This window comes from Lissotriton vulgaris, chromosome 5, assembly GCF_964263255.1.
Source record: "Lissotriton vulgaris chromosome 5, aLisVul1.2, whole genome shotgun sequence".
In the NCBI taxonomy this organism is placed as follows: domain Eukaryota; kingdom Metazoa; phylum Chordata; class Amphibia; order Caudata; family Salamandridae; genus Lissotriton; species Lissotriton vulgaris.
Genome location: NC_141693.1, coordinates 619270678 through 619290604, shown reverse-complemented (window position 1 = coordinate 619290604; position 19927 = coordinate 619270678). Strand labels below are relative to the sequence as shown.

The 19927-nt window shown below is 42.4% G+C and overlaps 1 protein-coding gene across 3 annotated transcripts in view; it reads right to left on the bottom strand.

Annotated features, from left to right (window-relative positions):
• OGDHL (oxoglutarate dehydrogenase L) overlaps positions 1-19927 on the bottom strand; it is a 707295-nt gene that overhangs the window by 450475 nt on the left and 236893 nt on the right. For all 3 annotated transcript variants that reach the window (XM_086922073.1, XM_086922074.1, XM_086922075.1), the window contains 2 exons: positions 15949-16103; positions 14789-14935 (listed from right to left, as the gene is read on the bottom strand). In XM_086922073.1, the coding sequence (XP_086778199.1) occupies positions 14789-14935; positions 15949-16103 (302 nt within the window). The remainder of the gene's footprint in view (positions 1-14788; positions 14936-15948; positions 16104-19927) is intronic.

The following is a 19927-nucleotide window of genomic DNA, read 5'->3' as shown; positions in this document are numbered from 1 at the left end:
ATCTAGCGAATCTTCCAGTCAATAAGTTGTCATGACCCATCTACCGCTTCTGTAAAAACGCCACCTCAGTAGTAAACTAACACTTTAGAAAAATACATAACAATACAACTGTGGTATGGCTTCTTTAAGAGCACAACTACTAACTAGATGGCTTACTTCATCAACAGCACTATATAAACGTAAAACCCTGAGATTGCCATTAGAAAGGCTCTACCTTGTTCAGGATCAGTACAGCAAATGCTTATGTAAATTTCCCGGTACTGTAATATATTTATGGGGTAACTGTTCATTTAACAATATTGTTAAACAGTTGAAACAGAATAATTGGGTTAGTGTTACCGCAAGGGGTGGAGTAAGACTACTAAATTAGCGAAACTATATAAATAAGGGAATAGATTAGGGTTAATCCTATAGTTAAGGTAGGCATAACAACTTAATTTAATTAATGTAAATGAAACTGAATTAAAGTATTATGGTTAGTAATGGGGGTAGGGTAATTATTTAGTTACATTAAATAATATTTTCATTAACACAAAGTCAGTATTAGTGGTAGTGATAGGTTCTTAATTATTTAACTTACTTGAAGTTAAATTAGAGGTTAGAATTAGGTCAAAGACACATACATTATTTAATTTAAATTAAGATTAGGGTTAGTATTATGGCTACAGTAAGGAAAATATTCCATTTAAACACATGTCAATTAACAGTTACTGTTAATGTTAGAATTCGGTTAATGATAATTATTTATTTTGATGTCATTTGGCATAAGGGTTACTTTAAGGTTAGCAATTATATTTATTTACATTTAGTTAGTTTAAAACTAGAGATTCAATTAAGGCTATAATTTTATAATTGGAAATAATAATTCAATGGAGCCTAAACTTTGGGAAACAGGAGCCTGATTGGAAACATTGGTACGATTCACCTCAGGAACCGCTGCAATACAAAATTTGGGCTTAAGGGCACCTTCAGGATCTCTGGGGTGAGTTACCTAGTGCCCTAGCTGTGGATGTTTATACTGAAAGCTGAACTGATATTTTTAAATATCTGAAAAGTGTAACAGCTTGGTCAACTAAACGGGCCACCCCTTCATCACTTTTGCACTGAGCAAGAAGAAACTTGCATGAATAACACTACATATGTTTGTCATCAATACTGAGCATCTGCACCAATCTTTTGCTCTTGTACTCAAGCCGTACTGGAAAACTGTACCACAGATAATTCTCATGCGTGGCACAGGACTGGACATTAAACCCTTAGAGCAGTGGTTCTTAGCCTTTTTGACTTTTGAGGGCCCCCACTTAATCAAAACTGGCACACAGGAACCCCAAATGAATCATTATTGGAAACTTGGGATCCCCAATTAGCCATTACTGAAAGCCAGGGACTCAGTACCAAGCATTTTTGTTGATTTGACACAAAACAACCGACAAAAAAATGCAGAAATGTAATGTAATGTATGTAATGTATGTGTCTTGTAAAGCGCACTGCTGCCCTGAGGCGTCGTGGCGCTGTAGACCACTGGGGAACCCGTCCTGGCTATCCCTGTGAGATGGTCCCTACTGGGTATCTCCAAGGTGAAACCAGGCATCCCCGGCGAATGTGGGGGGCCGTTGTAGAGATGAGGCAAGCTAATGCCCAGAGTTGCCGAGTGTGATCCCTGGTTAGAGTAGGCACCGAGGCGAGAATTATCGAGTCCTCTGACGCTGGTCCACGACCCTGCCGCGTCGGGAATTGAACCCTGATCCCGGGCCGTTCTCTGCTTCCGGGTCTGCCGCCTGAGCCACACCACTCCACCCAGTGGAAACAAGCAATCATCTAACAAATACACAAATGATTGAATACTTAATTTAATTCACAAATATTTAAAAAACAAAATGATAATTTAAATAGGAAGGTTGGAGCACTCCTAAATTGAATTGAGGCCACTCATTGTCCATGCTATATTCTGTTTGATGCACCTGCACCACTTGGCGAGTCAATCTGAGAATACTAACTGAGGGCCTGATTTAAATCTTGGCGGTCCATCGTGGCAGTAGTTCCAAGTACTCCGTCAAGCTGACGGAATCCCACCCGCCCTATTTAGATGTATGCAATCTTAATCTCCATCCGCGTCGACAGTGTGTTTACTGCCGCATACGCAGCTTACAGCTGCCAATCGGCAAACTCCTCTGCTACGTGAATAGCCATCAGGGTAGTGTGGTTGCACCAAGCCTATTTAGATTTCACAGTTGTGCTGGTGGTGTTCTAGCGGTAGGTTGCTGACGGAGTGATTCCGTTGTGGAACGCGGTCAACACGCGACTATTCATGTGGCTGTAGACTGGATACAAGAGAGATTCCCTATACCCAAGACACAAATATTAATTGAGAAACAATACTTGACAGTGCACTAAATTATTACATACTACATAATATATTACAATGATACTTTATTTATTTTTATTTTTTTTTTAAAGGAAGGGAAATTTTTCCTTACACAAAATTGGTTATGTACCAGATAAAAACCTTCATTAGAGTACACGAATGGCACAATAGAACCAATCACTACTCAATACATTAAAAACATATAATTCATAAAAAATCCTTACTAACACAAAACAATTATGACCTGCATAATTGAGACATAAACAAAATGTATGACACACTGGTTGTCAAATACCCATGTACATCAAATTAGGTTTCAAGGACACCCTGGTTAATACAATGATTCAATCTGTATTTCACACATTGGTGTCGATCCTTTAGATTGTATTCTGAATAGCGTTGACGCGTTTCGATGGCTTTCCGTTTATCACATCATCTTTTTCAAGACAATAAATCTTTCTGGCTCTTCTGTATAATACGATACTTTCCTCTTCCTTTTTAAAAAAAAAATAAACAATAAAGTATCATTGTAATATATTATGTAGTATGTAATAATTTAGTGCACTGTGAAGTATTGTTTCTCAATTAATAATTGTGTGTTGGGTCAAGGGAATCTCTCTTGTCTTCGGTATTTGTACCTTAATTCCCTTGATAACGTTAAGGGGTCCCTCTCACATTCTTCTACTACTGCTGTAGACTGGATGCCAGCATCTCACACCTGATATGTTTTGGCTAATTATTTGCACCTATACACAAACTTATAAAACACAATCTGTTTCAGACCATGATCCTTTGCCATTCCAAATCTGCTCAACATTGTCCCATGGCGAATTCTCGGTCAAGTCAGGATTTTTTTTCTTTCCCTGTTACTTGTTCATTTTGTTACTTATTATCTTTTGGGTTATAACAATCATTTAAGTTTATCATCTCATAATGGCAGGGGGAAAATCCCTATTTTACGGAGGGAGAATTCTCAGTCGTGGTGTATGTAATCATAAGAGTAGAGCCACAACTGTTTGGAGCCCAAGTCCAAAATACACCCCTATCTTAGAAAAGGCAAATGTGGGCCAGAATAGTTGCCAGAGTGAATTCTGTAGCAAACAACCTGCACGCAATGGAGAAAATTAGGAAGAGGTGGAACGAACTGCGGGGGAGAGTGAGTTCTCTGGCCTCAAAGCATCACCTGCAAGCCCAGAGAACTGGTGGTGGTGCTCCCAGAACCCCCTTACAAGTCATTCCCTGAGAAAGAAGGCCTTACAGATCCTACATCCTGAAGGCTTGACAGGAATCCCTGGTGGAGTGGAGTCTGGTAATCTATACTTTTCAATGTGTCACTAAACCTAAATGTCCTGTTTGCTTTAAAGTTAGCTGTTGCTAATGTATTCAGCACATTTTTTTTATTTTACATAGAAACCTAAATATATCAGTAACATCTTGTTTGCCTTATTTGGATGAACGCATTGAGTTGTATTTAATGCAACAGGTTTCAATAGCCTTTTCATGTGATGTAATAATGCTTGTAAGTGTTTGTACTCCAAATAACAGATATGTGTTTCACATAGTAAATGTCTGTTCTCTTTTTAATGCAGATTTTCACAAGATATGTTCAGGTTACAATTTTGCTAGTGTTGTTAATGTTTCATTGAAATACCTACAACTACTATGACGCCTTGTTTCAGTTTTGTGAAAATAATATTGCCATTTAATTTTGCTCATTCTCCTATTTCTATCATATTTTCACATATGGTAAAGTGCCATTCAATGATCAGTCTCTATTAATGCTCTCTTTTGGAAATTGTTTTGAATGTTGTCCTTTTCTTGGCATGTAATTGAATTGATGTTGTTAGTTGCACAAATCAAATGGCCTTGGAATGGTTACTTTCACATTTCTCCTCTACTGTATTGTGTTGCATGCTTGCTACATTTCATGTATACTTAATATTTCTTTTTATTTTTTATTTCTGGACATCTTCTTACCTGTTTATTTGAAGTAGTTTTGTATGAAATATAAACTGTCTATGTAATAAATTACAATTCCACTGAACAGTCTAATCTTAACATTTAATTCCTTTTCCCTTTGAAGTTGCTACATTGTTTTGTGTAATCCACACTTTTAGCAAATATTTTTATTTTACATTCATAATAGGTCCAACAGCCAGAGCAGGAAGCCAAACTTCTGTCACTCAGGATACCTCCATTCAAGGATCAAGCCTCCAGGGAGGACTGCACTCCAGAAAGCCCGGATAAAGAGGTGAGGCCTGGTCCATCAAGTCTGCCTGGGCAGACGGCTCTAGTGGGTCTCACTTGGCCTACACCTGCGTCTCCCAACCCAGCTGTTACAACATCTCCACTTATGAATACCTCAGTTTATTATGTCCAAAGAAACATCACACCAATCTTTTGCCCCCCAGTTCTGGTTGCTGTTGAGACAACACCACCACCACCTCCAGTTCAGCAAGAACCAGTGGGATGGGGCACACTAGGTCAAGAGCACATTATACTAGAGGTAGGGGTCATGGGAGGGATTCTGTGGGCCAGCATGATGAGTCCACTGAGATCACTGTCATCCAGGCCACCATCAACCAAGTCTTGGGATCCCTCCATCAGTCAAAAAAGTGAAGGGTCAGGTCCTTACAGAGTTCCTGGAAATGAAGCAGTTGCAGAGGGAGCACAATGTACAGATGGAGAATCTCAACTCCAATGTGGGCTCCCTGACTGGGGTGCTGCAGGACACTTAAACCCATATGTGCAGGACTTTTCCGGCGCCAGCTTCACCTTTCTGTGGTCAACTACATCTGGGCCAACTACATCTGCTTTAGCCATATTCAAACAGTCGACCAGGAGCAGAAGACGAGACCACCACCAACAGAGACCGAACCTAATTCACTCCAGTGTGTGACTATCATTTACTCTTTGGACTATTTTCTGGACACATTTACCTTTCTGAGGCCAGTTGTATTTTGGACTACAAACAATTTTGGCTCAACAATTATGTTTTCATTCACCATGACTGACTCTTTTTTTTACTTATAGGTTTTCATCCTGTTTTAGTTTAGCCTTCAGTATTTCACAAAGATATTCACTGATGAGAAGTAGCTCTCATTGCAGAAAAAGTTGGAGTCACTGGCCTGGATTTCTGAATTTAGGAAATGACAAGGGATAAGGGTAGTAAACAGGTTACAAAAGTCTTATTTATTGTATTATTTTGGCTAAATGAAAAACTAAAATATATTGTGTAGTAACTCTTGAGTACAGCCTGTGATTGATGTAGTAAAAATGTGTTACCTCAAGTCAGACAAATAAGTCACAAAACAATTATTTTTTTCTTTCATGGATTGTATCCATACAGTTAAACGGCCATCTGAAAAAGGACATATGGAAGGGGATTGCCAAGAAAGTGCAGACCCTGGGGGTCTACATGCGGCACAGCATTCACGGTCGGAAGAGGTGGGAGGCCCTACGACGCTGGACCAAGAAGTCAGCAGAAAGTCCAGCTTGGCAAGGCCTCCCAACGTGGGAGCGGCGTGCGCCGCACCCTGAGCCTCCAATTGCCTGCATACTTGTGGTGGCCTATCCTGATTTTGATGGGCAGTTGAAAGTCCAACAGCAGCATGAGTAAGTTCTTGCGTGAGTTGAACATGTTAAATAACAAATTTTTGTTACAGCAACTAATTTTGCCATCATTAAGTTTGACAAATGTCCAATGCAGAAAAAGAGTTCTTGAAGGTGTAAATTGTGCACAAGGTGCATGATGATGTGTTTTGTATATGAATTTAAGGAAAAGGATAACATCTGATTTCTGTTCAATACCAAATGTTTGATTTCAGCTGACACATGCCTGCCTAAACAACAAATATACATCAGGTTGTTTTATGTTATAAGGGACAGTTGTACCACACTAGTCTTTATTGAGTCAGGTGTGATGATCCTTCACTATTGTGACTGATGTAAGGCTAGCCCTATTACATGTGACATAGCATAAAATGTAATTATGATATAGTGGATGTTCCAAACTTCACATTGGTAAGTGGGTTTTATATTTATTTATACAGCTTATAGAGCGCATGGTTACTCCAACGGAGTGTCCCTGTGCTAAACACTGGTTAGAACATAGCAGCTGCACCCTAGACCACCTCCCCCACCCTGCAGCCGGGGCACCCTAATGGGACGGCTACCTCTGGCCTATTTCTGGCCATTCAAAGGCAGGCGGAAGAGCCATGTCTTAAGTTTTTTTCGAAACACAGTCTATGAAGGACACTTCCTTAGGTCAACAGGGAGGTTATTCCAAGCTTTGGCCGCAAGGAATCCAAAGGAACTCCCACCTGCCCGTACCTTCCGCACCCTAGGCACGATCAGCTAAGCCGTGCCTAGGGACCTAAGGCAGCGTTCAGGTCTGTAGGCCTGAAGAAGGGGGTTTAGAAAGCTAGGACCAGATACTCTGGAGTAATTGTGCGCGCTATAAAACAGCTTAATAATAATAATAATAATAATAATAATATAGGTGAAACACAAGGCCTTAAAAGCAACTCTGGCCTGTATGGGCAGCCGGTGTAATTTCCTCAGTGCCTCTCCAATCGGGGCTCGCCTAGGGATGTCCAGTATTAGGCGGGCTGCCGCATTCTGAACCTTCTGCAAGATGTGCACGTTTTTTTGGGTCACCCCCAGGTACAAGATGTTGCAATAGTCTAGAGGCGACGTAACAAGGACCTGTATAATCGTCCGTCTAGCCTCTACTGGGAGAAGGTCCAACATTTTTCACAACATTCTCAGAATACCAAAACAGGCGCCAGCCACAGCTAATATCTGTTCAGAGAATGAAAGGGAGTCATTGAACCACACTCCTAGGTTCTTAGCCTTAGGGGACGGGGTGGGCCTATCTCCTCCGGCCACCACAAGCGTGACCAGAGGGAGGGTTGCTTACCCACCACCATCACCTCCGTCTTTCCCGCATTCAGCTGCAAGCAGCTGAGCTTCATCCAGTTGGCAAGCTCCCCTAAACAGGGCTTAAACCTGGCAGCCATTCCTGCCTCCTCTTGCTCTAGGGTAACAATCAACTGTGTATCATCAGCATATGATACCAATTTTGCCCTATGTCTCAGCACAATATTTGCCATGGGGCGCATATAAATATTAAATAGGGTAGGGCTGAGAGCCGAACCCTGCAGCACCCCTTGCGACAAAAGACAGACTCTGGATTCAATAGGATGCTGGAGGACCTGAAAAGATCTGTTCTCAAGTTAGTTTTTCATCCACCTCCAAATCACTCCGCCGACCCCGGCCTCCCGCAGTCGTTCTAAGAGAATGCCGTATGAGAACGTATCAAACGGGGCGCTGAGGTCAAGGAGGATGAGTGCAGTAGTTCTACCCTCGTAGGCCTCTCTTTTTAGAGCCTCTGAGGAATACAGAAGAGCCGACTCGGTACTATGTTTGGGTCTAAACCCAGATTGAGTTTCAATCAGTACTAGTCCCTCTTCCAAAAATAGGGACAATTGGCAGTTCAGATGTTTCGCCGCGATCTTAGCCACGTAGGGTAGAATAGATATAGGTCTAAGGTTTTCTGGGAGAGCAGGGTCGAGGGACTTTTTTTTTTAACAATGGCACCACCATGGCATGCTTCCAGTTACTAGGGACCTCACCAGAGCTAAAAGAAGTTTTCAGAAGTGAAGTAAGGACTGGAGCAATTACTTCTTTCCCTAGCCTCACATATTTTGGGGGAATCGGGTCACGAGGCGACCCAGATTTAACTGCCTCCATAAGGTTAAGAACCTCACTTACTCCAGGTAGGCAGAGAGTAAATCAATTTTTCCTACCTAACCCCACTATTGCAGGAGCAGGTGTATGATTCCTGCTACTTTCCGGGAAGGCAGCATAGATGTTATCAAGCTTGCTCATAAAAAAGTCTGCAACCTGATTGCAGTAATCAGTGGAGGCAGGCACTGTAGCAGTTGCGCGATCTAAAGAGGACAGTTCTCTTACCACACTGAAAATGTTCTTAGTGGAGCTTTTGGCAGCTTCAATGTATTCACAGTAGAACTCACTACGTGCTCTCCTAATGCTTTGATGGTACATCTTAAGGGCTGCCAGGTAAAGCACCCTATTCTCATTAAGGTAGTTCTCCCTCCAGCGACATTCAAGGCCCTTACAGTCCATTTTTAAGAGGGCCAGTTCCACTGAGAACCATTTAGCGGAAGGAGTTCTACGGGTGCTTTTACCTGTTTTCTAGGGAGCAATAGCATCAAGTGCCTCCTTGATCCAGAGCGAGACTAGCCCCTCAGCTATATCTACTTCAGTCCCCAGAACTGGGATACTAGACACCAACTTATCCCCAAAAGCCTCGGCGCTTAACGCGTCCCATTTCCAAACCAATGGGAGCGCCAAGCGCTTTCCTAGATGGAAGGAGGTCTTTGAAGAGTACGTGATGGTAAAAGGGAGAACAAAGTGGCAGACCATACTATGGGCACCGGAGGCAGTGCTTCTACCACAATACTGGTAGTTTAAATATTGTCCAGGGTATGACCTTTGTTATGAGTCGGGAAGTTGACTAAATGAGTTAACCCCATAGCCTGAAGCCCTTGAAGCATGTTCAGAGAATCTCTATTATCTAAATCCTCCAAAAGAAGATTCAGATCCCCCAACAAGATAAAATTAGGGTAGCGAATGACATAAGGGGGCAATGTCTAAGCTAGGTTATTGAGAAAGGCTCTTGCCGGGCCAGGAGATCTATACAGAAGCAGGCCTACAATAGAACTAACGCTGTTCGTAACCAGACAGAAAAAGGCTGCATCGCAGCTAGGCAGCGTAATTCTAGCCAACTTTAACTGGAATTCCTTCCTGAAAATCACGGCGAGACCCCCCCACCCCTCTGCCCAAGTCTATCGACCCTGAGAATGGCACACTCCTCAGGTAGAGCAACAAGACATCCGGTGCAGATTGTTCATTTAGCCAGGTTTCCACCAAGAACAACCCGCTGGTTTCTGGTCCATAAGTAGGTCATATATTTCAAGGCTGTGTTTGCTAAGGGACCTGCAATTAAGGGAGAGGCAGAGCAGAGGGTCCGAGGTGTTACACGTACCTTTCCCACTTAGTCTGTCGTCCCTGCCTGCAGGAAAACGGAAATCACAGTGCCCACACCTCCCTACACCTTCATCAACCGTTATAGAATGGAGGCAAGCCGAGGCTGTAACCGCTCTCAGGTCTCACAATTCCACAGAAGTATAAACCACTGACTGCTCAGTAAAAAAAACAGGGGTGCTGGCCCCTGGCGCCATTCGGGCACGGACAGGCGCAGACGGGTTTGCCTTCAGCCGCCAGCCCACTAGATGCCCCTTTCAGAGGAGCTGTCATTTGCTAAGTGTCAGTAGAGTGTGAGTGGGGCTACGTTCTGCACCTGTTTTACCTTTTAAGCTTCACTGGATCAGGGGGAATTGGGCTCATGCAGTGTTGTGCTGTTTTACTCTCCTAAATAAATACTCTTACCGCATTTTAATTGTTCCTTGGTGTCGCTCTCCTCCCCGGTCCACCGCAGCCCGTGCTGCTCCTCACTTCCGGTGGCACGATTAGGGTCGGCCATCTTGGAAGGGGCAGACTAGTCTTTCTTTCTCTCTCTGCTACACTGCTGGATAAAAAGAGAGCTATGGCGCTGCCGCACAGCGGACACACCGGCGTCACGCCAAAGGCAAGCCCGTCTGCGCCAGTCCGCGCCAGTACGATGCCAGACATGCTGTCTCTTCCAGGAGTGATATTCTTAACTACACTCTGGAGGACCTGTTAGAGCTCAGGACTTTTGCAAGTGGGTGTAAGCAGGCTTGTGGGTTTGTTGTTGAAGGTCCTTTCTGTTGTCTACTATGTGGCTTTCAAGCCACACATACTTTGCCCCTGTGTCATCGCCCGTCCAAGCCTAGGATGTATATGAGCATATTCAGTCTTAACTGTTGCTCGTTAGTTAAACATCATGCCAATATTTTTGACCTGTTAGAGGAGGCTTCCCCAGATGTTCTTTTTCTGACTGAGACATGGCTCTCTGATGCCACAACAGCTGAACCCGACCTTGCTCTTCCTGTGGGCTACAGCATCCTTTCACTGAATAGAGCATTGAGAGGGTGGGGGGCATAGCAATAATTTTTAAATCTTGTTATCCATGCTCTTTCATTCAACAGTCGGTTACCAGCTGTGAGAGTGCACATATTAAGGTCACCTTAAGCCCGAATCATACTATGTCTGGGCTCCCTGTGTACCGACCTCCAGGGCCTTCCCCAGGTTTTAGGGAGGCCATTGTAGATACGGTTAACACACTGGCAGTCAATACCGCTAATTTTACGTTGTTGGGGGACTTGAATCTCCACTTGGATAATATATGAGGACACTGACGTAGTGAGTTTTGTAGCCGACTTTGCTGCGTGTCAACTGCTGCAGTTGGTCGCAGGCCCTACGCATAGTGCGGGACATTTATTGGATCCTGTCTTCACTAACATACCTCAAATCACAATGCGTGCACTCATAAGGATGGGTTGGACCGACCAATTTTTGGTATCTATGCTTCTTCATGGAGTCATCCCTGCCCAATCCGAGGGTCAGTTGACTTTGCTGTAAAGGCCCTGGCACAAATTGGATTGGGATCAATTTGAGTCTATTCTCCTGGCCACCCGGCCAGATTTGCCAGAGGACACCAATGAGGCACATAGGCTATTCTCCTCAGAATGGATTAGGCATCCATTAGACAGTTTAATCCCCATGAAATGGTCAGTGCATCTAAGACTGAACTCGCTGATATGCGCAAGTGGTGTAAGAAACTTGAGCGGATATGGAGAAGAGACTTCAGCCCAGCAGCCAAGGACATCTATCAGGCAACAATTAAAAATTATAATAAAGCCATATACCAGGCACGGGCAGCTTTTCTCTCCAACCAAATCCGTGAAAGTGATAAGCCCTCTAAGAGCATGCTCTCTGTACTTGCCAGTTTGCAGTCCCAGAAAACCTGCGCCGGGTCTACCATCAATTACAATAAGCAGTGCGAGGAGTTGGCCAACTTTTTTGTTAAAAAAGTGGACGATATCTATAGCTCTTTCCCGACCACACACAGTAACTTACCGGGGACACATTGTTGTCAACGGCTAAACACTCTTCATATCTTTCCTCCGATCTCGGCAGATCAGCTGCTAGTACTGTGTAGTACGATCAAGTCCGGCTATCCTGCCGACCCTCTCAAACCTGAACAATTTAAGAAGGTACTGCCGACTATTTTACCCTCTCTAAATCTGGTGATCAATAGGTTCCTTAGTACAGCTACGGTGCCCAGGGCCTGGAAACAGGCTAAAGTAATTCCGTTACTTAAAAAACCTGCGCTTAACCCAACAAAATCAGAAAGTTATCGCCCTATCTCTCTGCTTCCCTGGGCAGCAAAGACCACAGAGGCATATGTGAACTCCCTCCTGTCGGATTTTCTTGCCCTTAATAATATAGTGGATCACTCTCAAAATGGTTTTAGGCCAGGTAACAGCATGGAGTTAGCTCTCCTGGCTGTAACAGAACATCTTTGGTCAGCCATGGATGAGGGGCAAACGATGGCACTGATCCTGTTGGATTTGAGCGCCGCGTTTGATACGGTGTTGCATGATATTCTGCTGAGACGCCTTGCGGAGGTAGGAATTACACGTCTGGCATTGGAGTGGCTTGCCTCATTTCTTCATGAGATGTCATTCTCGGTATCTGCCCCCCGGTTTGTGTCTAGTGAATATTGCATCAGACAAGGGGTGCCACAGGATTCCTCCCTTAACCCCATACTATTTAACATTTATGTTCAACCTTTGGCTGCTGTAGCCATGAGTAAGGTCTTGACCATGGCCTCATATGCTGACGACACTCAGTTAGCTGTAGCACTCTCTAATAACACAGAGCAGGGCGCCCTTAAGTTTCAGGGTGAACGTGCGGCAGTGGCCGAGTGGAATACTGCTAACTGCCTCCAACTGAATTCCAACAAGTCGGAGGTATTGTTGGTAGGCATGGACCATGGTCTGTGGAGTGACCTTTGGTGGCCAGCTATTCTGGGCATCTCCCAGTCCCCCAAACAAGTGGTAAAGAACTTAGGGGTCTGGTTGGACACATCTTTAAACCACCGAGTCCAAACCAAAAAAATAGCAGGGACCTGCTTTGGACTTTTACGGGGGCTCAGACCACTGCTGTTTTTTTTTTATGCCTCTACACATGAGGTCATCATCCAAGCGATGATTCTGTCCAGGCTTGACTATGCCTGTTCCCTCTATTTAGGGTCCAACAAAGCAGAGGTTCTGAGGCTGCAAAGGACACAAAATGCAGCAACCAGAACACTCCTAGGCCTGAGCAAGTTTTGCTCTGTGTCTAGTGCCATCCATCGTCTTCATTGGCTACCCGTGGCCAGGCCAGGCGTATTGAATTTAAGGCCTTATGTACCTCTTTTAAGGTTTTGAAATCTGCTACCCCTCCTATCCTGGCCAACCTTCTTTCACCATATGTTCCATCAAGGCCCCTGCGGTCACAGGGCCAGCATTTGGTAGTGGTTCCACGGATACGAAGAGTTTGGGCCGGTGGCCGCTCCTTCCGTTATAGAGCTGCCACTTTATGGAACACACTTCCTGCGCATATTCATGGACTCAATAACTACTTGCAATTTAGGATGGCCAACAAGACTTTTCTTTTCCCCACAAACTAGTTGGTGTTAACTCTGCCGTCTGTCAGTTTTTCCATTCAGCGTCGGGATGCCCCTTTGCTGGGGCAGCTGTTGCGCTTTATAAAACACTATAACATAACATAACAGGTTCTGCTTGGCAGTTCAATAGGCAACAAGTTTAGTGATACGGCAAAACAGTGCATTTCACCAGAGACTATTGGTGTAAATTTGTTTTGAGAAGTATCGTATTGGTATAAAAAAAAACACTATTTGGGTTTCACCTAGTTTGTCCTGACATTCATTTTCCATCACAATTCTTTGATTGCCAGCAATGTTTCTGACTAAAATGTAAAGTACATATTTTTATTTACCATTACAAATACAACAGATATTTGTAATGGCAGCTTTGTTAAGTGCATACACTGGTTAAAATAGTATGTGATGGTCATTTGATTTTATTTGCAAGCATTCATCATGACAATGGATACCTGCATCAACAAATAGATGTTTAATCTTTTTTATGGTGTTAATACAGGTGTATTTATTTCTACTTGATTAGTGATAAGAATAAACACATATGTACAATGCCTGAAACAATTTGTCAAGTCAATTCTGATGCAATACAGGAATTGAACTAGACAATGGGAAATGTTACATGGATAAATATATTACCTAATTAAAGTTTCGGAATGACATTGATTTTACAGGTATTTAAAAAGTAGAGGTTACACCTTGTCTAGTGCAATTTCTACATGATGGTACATTTCACTTATCCCAAAGATGTGTAATGCATATGTTTTTAATTTGGCAATTTACACAATTTATTTAAACACACCTGATCACTTTTAGATTTTTGAATTAATGTCCTTTTTGTGTGTTAATTTTTTTTAAGGCAGCTTGCACCGAATTTAGAAATACAATATGATTATATAGTTGTGTTTCTTAAAAGTTCTTAAACGTCAACATTATACACATATGCATTCCATATTGCTATGCTATTGCTTGTAAGAGAGATTTAAAAATGCACGAGTTCAGTGCAAATGTTAACAGACAAGTCAAAAGGTAGCAGGTAAAAGAGGACAGGGTTGATTTGCTTGATGGTCAAGGCAGGACTTGGAAGATCGGGTCAATGGCAGTGAAGGAAGTATAAAAGTGAGAAAAGGTGTGTTCCTGCCTTATAGCCATTCCAATCCACCAACTCAGGTATAGAGGTTTCTCCGCCACAGTTGCGTCGGCGGGAAGGCACATTGTGATTGGCTCGGCGGACAAAGTGGAAGTACTTCCTCCGACAGCCGCTATGCCCTATAGCGCTGTCGTCGCAGGTGACAAAATCTGACAGAGATGACGGAACTCCGACGATATTTCGTCCATAGACACGCAAGCATCTAAATAAAGCAGGTGGACTGCCAAGTCGGCAGGCCAGGAATCCAACAGAAAAGGGACGGAGGAACCATTACCAACAAGATCTAAATCCGACCCTTAATTTTTAACCTACATTTTCAAATTCCTTCACAATTGTAGAACGTTTTGAAATTTTAAATTGTACATTTTCTTCTTTATTCATATATACTTTATTAATCTGTTAATCTAATTTATATTTCTAAGCAGTTACAGAACCCCTGAGTGGGGATTCGAGGACCCCAGGGGGTCATGAACCACATGGTAAGAACACTACCTTAGAGAATCTAAGGTAGTTGAGCATTCTATCAAAGTTGGACAGAGTTATTTCATAAGATGTGCTGGCCAGAGAGAATGTTCTGTGCTGATCTAGCCTGCATTACCTGTGTGGCATTCCCAGGATGACATATTCCAACCCCTTCTCGCTTGACTTGTCAATGATTGTCTTCAAGGCCGGGATCATCACTTCACAGCCTTCTAGGCCAAAGCGCTTCTCTGAGGACCACTTGCGAGCAAGAAAATCTTCAAATCTGGTGAAATAATGAAAGGGGACAGACCCATGTCAAATAGGAAGCATCTGAAACTTCTACATCTTTACGGGGTGGTGTGTAAAGTACAAACACTGCTTTTCTGAAAAATGTAATCTTATAATCATCATGATGACTGGATAATACAACAATATATTTATTTAACATTCTCTGAGGAAAAATGTTGTGAATGTGAAAGGACCAACCCTTCTCATATGTATAAGACACAAAAATACATGGCACGTTTGATTATTTGTATAAACATCTACTGCTTAAAATGGGTGTTCTAAAAGTGCTAAGCCACGGCCAGCATTGGCCACGTCATAGCCCTTTTTTCTGGCAAGAAGGGAAGGGGCAAACAACAACAGTAGGAGGGGGTCAGAGGACAGGGAAAGCAGGAACGGAGGAGGGAGGGGATACCGGACAAGCAATGATAGAAGGAAGGAGCGGAGACATGCCAAGCAACAATGGGGGAGAGGTCAGGTGGGATGTGGGAAGCAACGACTGGGGGGGCAGGGGAGAGCGATGGGAGAATGGGTTGTGCCAAAACAACACAGAAGGAGGGTAGGGAAACCAGGCAAGAAATGATGATGGGTTAATAATGCGTATGAGATGGGGAACCAGGCACACAACGACAGGTGGAAGAGGAAAAGCAACAACAGAGGTTGTGGGGCGGGGAAGGGAATACTGGGTGAAGCAACAAAGCAGAAAGCGGGAAGGGGACGGGCAAGCAATGACGACGGGGCAACAAAGCTTAGGTCATATTTTTATATCCTCAACTCTCCAGCCAGTAAAACCAACATTCAGCTGATAAAAAACAGAAGCACTAAAGCAAAAAAGTTGCCTGGGCTGGGAAGTTGCACAACCACTGTATTGTGAGATCCAGTGATCCAGCTACATTAAACAAGTAAGAATAGAATCTCAGTCTGTAAGCACAGATAGTAGCCACCATCTCAGGGAAGCAAAACTGAATGTACTTGCAAACACTGCAGAAAAAAACTAAAAGTTAGTAATACCTAGTGGAACGGACAAGCCTTGCGAGTAATGTCCTCTTCTCATCATTTGTAAACTTCATGATGCCTGGAGTCTCAAACTTCTCTCTGATCCATTGGCACTGCTGAACATCATTGATAAACATGAATTCTAATCCAATGTGCTGACAATAGGAATTCTGGAAAGCAATCCCATAACAGTGTACATCAGTTTTCCATATATAGTCTCTAAGGGGCAAAAGCTACAAAAGGCCGCAAATCAAAAAATATATGATTTGCAACATACAGACATTAACAGACTGGCAGACAGAAACTACTGGGCCAATTCAGTTTACTCACTTACCAACCACACCGCAAGTCCTGCATTTCCACTGGGCTTTCAAGTGGCCTAAATTCATTTACACCAAGCATCAGTTTATCTTGAATTCCATTTCTGTTTTATGCCTCAACACCATCAATTGGGAACCAATTGAATGAGCTTGCAATACTTCCTGTACACAAATAACCTCGCTAACCTCCGCCTAATATCCTGGCATCTAGCCTGAGGGACTTTTTCCATTGGTAAAATGAACTTATGTAAAATATCAAATGGATAAGCCCAAACCTTGGTCTTTAGGTTACACCTAGACAGCACGTGTGCTGTTTCTCCGAGACATGCTGTTTACATACAGTGGCCTTCCAGCCCACCCATAGTGTACCATTTGTTAGTTTCAGCGTAGTTCATGGTTTGTCACAGCCTACAGGGGTCATGTCCCCTTTTTATGTTTGATGTTCCACAGGAGCTACTTATTTCTTTGTGTTCAAGTACTCCATATGAGTACTTGTGTTTTTAGTCCATGTAGCTTTTATTCACTCTGACCCACTTCCATGTTGCTTCTTTTCCCTCCCAACCCCTACTCAGTACTCTATGCCACTGCACTCTACAACACTCTACTCTAGAAAACTCTACACGCCACTGCACTCAACTCCACTGTGCTCTTCTCTGCACCACTGCATTCTACACCACTGTACTCTGTGCCACTTCACACTACTGCACTCTGCAGCACTTTACTCTACTCTGCACCACTCTACACCATTGAACTCTATGTCACTGCATTTTACAACACTCTACACCACTGCACTGTACTTTAGGCCACTGCACTCTACTCTGAACCATTCCATGTCCCTGCACTTTGAACCACTGCATTTTATGCCACTGCGCTCTACAGTACTCTACTCTGCACCACTCTATTCTATGCCAATGCACTCTACGTCATTGAACTCTACGCCACTGAACTCTTCTCCATACCACTCTAGGACACTGCACTCTATGCCACTCTACTCTGCACCACTTAATGCCACTGCACTTTAAACCACTACATTTTATGCTACTTTACTCTACAACACTCTACTTTGCACCACTATACGCCACTGCACTCTACTCATCTGCACTCAACTCTCTACCACTCCTTGCCACTCTAATCTGCACTACGTCATACAACAATATCGAAAAAACAGTGGTCCTAGACCTATTAATTATAAGGAATGACTTAAATCAATTATAGTACCCACAGTATTTTGTAAGCAGAGCAACCACAATCAGTCTGCTCTATTGTACTGAAGTAACTTAGTACCACAAGATAAACCTCCACCACGGTTAAAGAAATTACTTTTGATTTATTAACTTATTCATCATCTTTTTTTGTTTTTTTGTATTTTAACAATTCATTTTATACACAATATTTCATTTCAAAATTGATAAAAAACACAGAGGTTGCCCAAGAGAGGAACTGTGCAAGAAAAAGAGTGATCAAAAGTGTGAAACGAGTAAACAGAAAGGAAAATCAAACTGGTGGATAGAAATAATTATTCACGTTATTTGAAAAACAATATCGGACCTATGATTAGCCGTATTGAAACCCTGGCCAACCTTTTTAGTTTTTTTGAATCAGGACACTGTTATAAGTAGACATATATGTCTTAAGGATATTTTTCACTATATAAAGTTCTTTAATAGTTGGTCCAAGGGTAATTTGAAGATACGTCTAGACGGTATCTTCAAATTACCCTTGGACCAACTATTATAGAACTTTATATAGTGCAAAATATCCTTAAGACATATATGTCTACTTATAACAGTGTCCTGATTCAAAAAACCTAAAAAGGTTGGCCAGGGTTTCAATGCGGCTAATCATAGGTCCGATATTGTTTTTCAAATAACGTGAATAATTATTTCTATCCACCAGTTTGATTTTCCTTTCTGTTCACTCGTTTCACACTTTTGATCACTCTTTTTCTTGCACAGTTCCTCTCTTGGGCAACCTCTGTGTTTTTTATCAATTTTGAAATGAAATATTGTGTATAAAATGAATTGTTAAAATACAAAAAAACAAAAAAAGATGATGAATAAGTTAATAAATCAAAAGTAATTTCTTTAACCGTGGTGGAGGTTTATCTTGTGGTACTAAGTTACTTCAGTACAATAGAGCAGACTGATTGTGGTTGCTCTGCTTACAAAATACTGTGGGTACTATAATTGATTTAAGTCATTCCTTATAATTAATAGGTCTAGGACCACTGTTTTTTCGATATTACTAAATACCCAGGTCCACACCTTATGGGTCACCCCATTTTCTTAATGGCTACTTCATACAACAGCACTTTACACCACTGCACTTTCTCCCGCTGTGCTCTACAATACTCTAATCTGCACCACTTTACTCTATTCCATTCCACTCCATGCTACAGCACTTTATGCCACACCACTCTACGTCACTGCACTGTACTTCTCTGCACTCTATGCCAGTGTACTATATGCCACTCTACTCTGCACAACTCTACTCCGCTGCACTCTACCTCAGTGTAATATATTCCACTCTACTATACTCTGCACCACCCTACATCACTGCACTCTACTCTGCATCACTATACTCCACTACATTCTACTCTGCACCCCTTTCCTCTACGCCACTGCAGTCTATGCTAGTGCACTCTATGCCAGTCCCCTCTACTCTACGCCATTTTACTCAATGCCAATCCATTTTGTGGGATCCTATCACAAAATGGTTAAAAGGCTGCCCAAGACAAACCTACAACAAACTTTATTAGCAGAATATTACCTAGCAGTGTTAAAACCAAATGTGTGTGTGGGGTCTAATTACCCAAGTATCCTTCCTCGCGGTCTACATGTTTCACCCTTCCTAGAAGATAATGAGGCTCTCATCAGGAACAGTATTTTAAGGATCCCTATGTATTGCCAAATCCTTAATAGATCAAGTAGTGAGGAATTACCCTTAATGGCACGTCATACTCCCATTCATACCAGGCATAACCTCTATGTTTACAGCCTGACCAGCTAAATCATCGGTGAGTATAGGTATATTTAACCTTTCACTCCTTTTCTATTGACGAGGGAGGGTCAAAGTTCTTAGTCACATGTTCTTCAAAGAACCGCCCGGCGAGGATTGAGGACACTTAGGTGAATGAGCGCAACGTTTCTTTGAAGAAAGTGTGACGATAACATCCCTTTAAACTTTGTTTTTTTCACTGAATCTATAGGATTATCTTTGACGTAAAATTAAAGATATCACCACCACCTTACTTCAATGTCAATTAAACCTTTGTTTTTTCAGTAAATTTCTGGGGTGAGATAACTACAGATAACTTTAACTGGCACCCCTGTCAAGCATTACTTATGACCTTTCAGATTGCATCCCTCATGACATGTAAAATGACATCATTGATGACGTCATTAGCAACATCTCAAATTATATTATTTTTTTGTGGACATTTTTTATTGTTGTTATGTGCATTGAGTACTGCTGGTCACCATCACTTACAGTAACAGTTATTTGTTTACATAATATACAAAATAATATCTCTAAATAAAAGAAAAAGTATAAGTACAATCGCTCCAACTTCACTGTCGTAAGATCTTCCACTGCTTTACATGGAGGACTTCCTAAGTAGAGCGTTCTCTCAGTTTATCAGTCACTCAAATCTGAATCAGAGTCTTCGGGTGGAG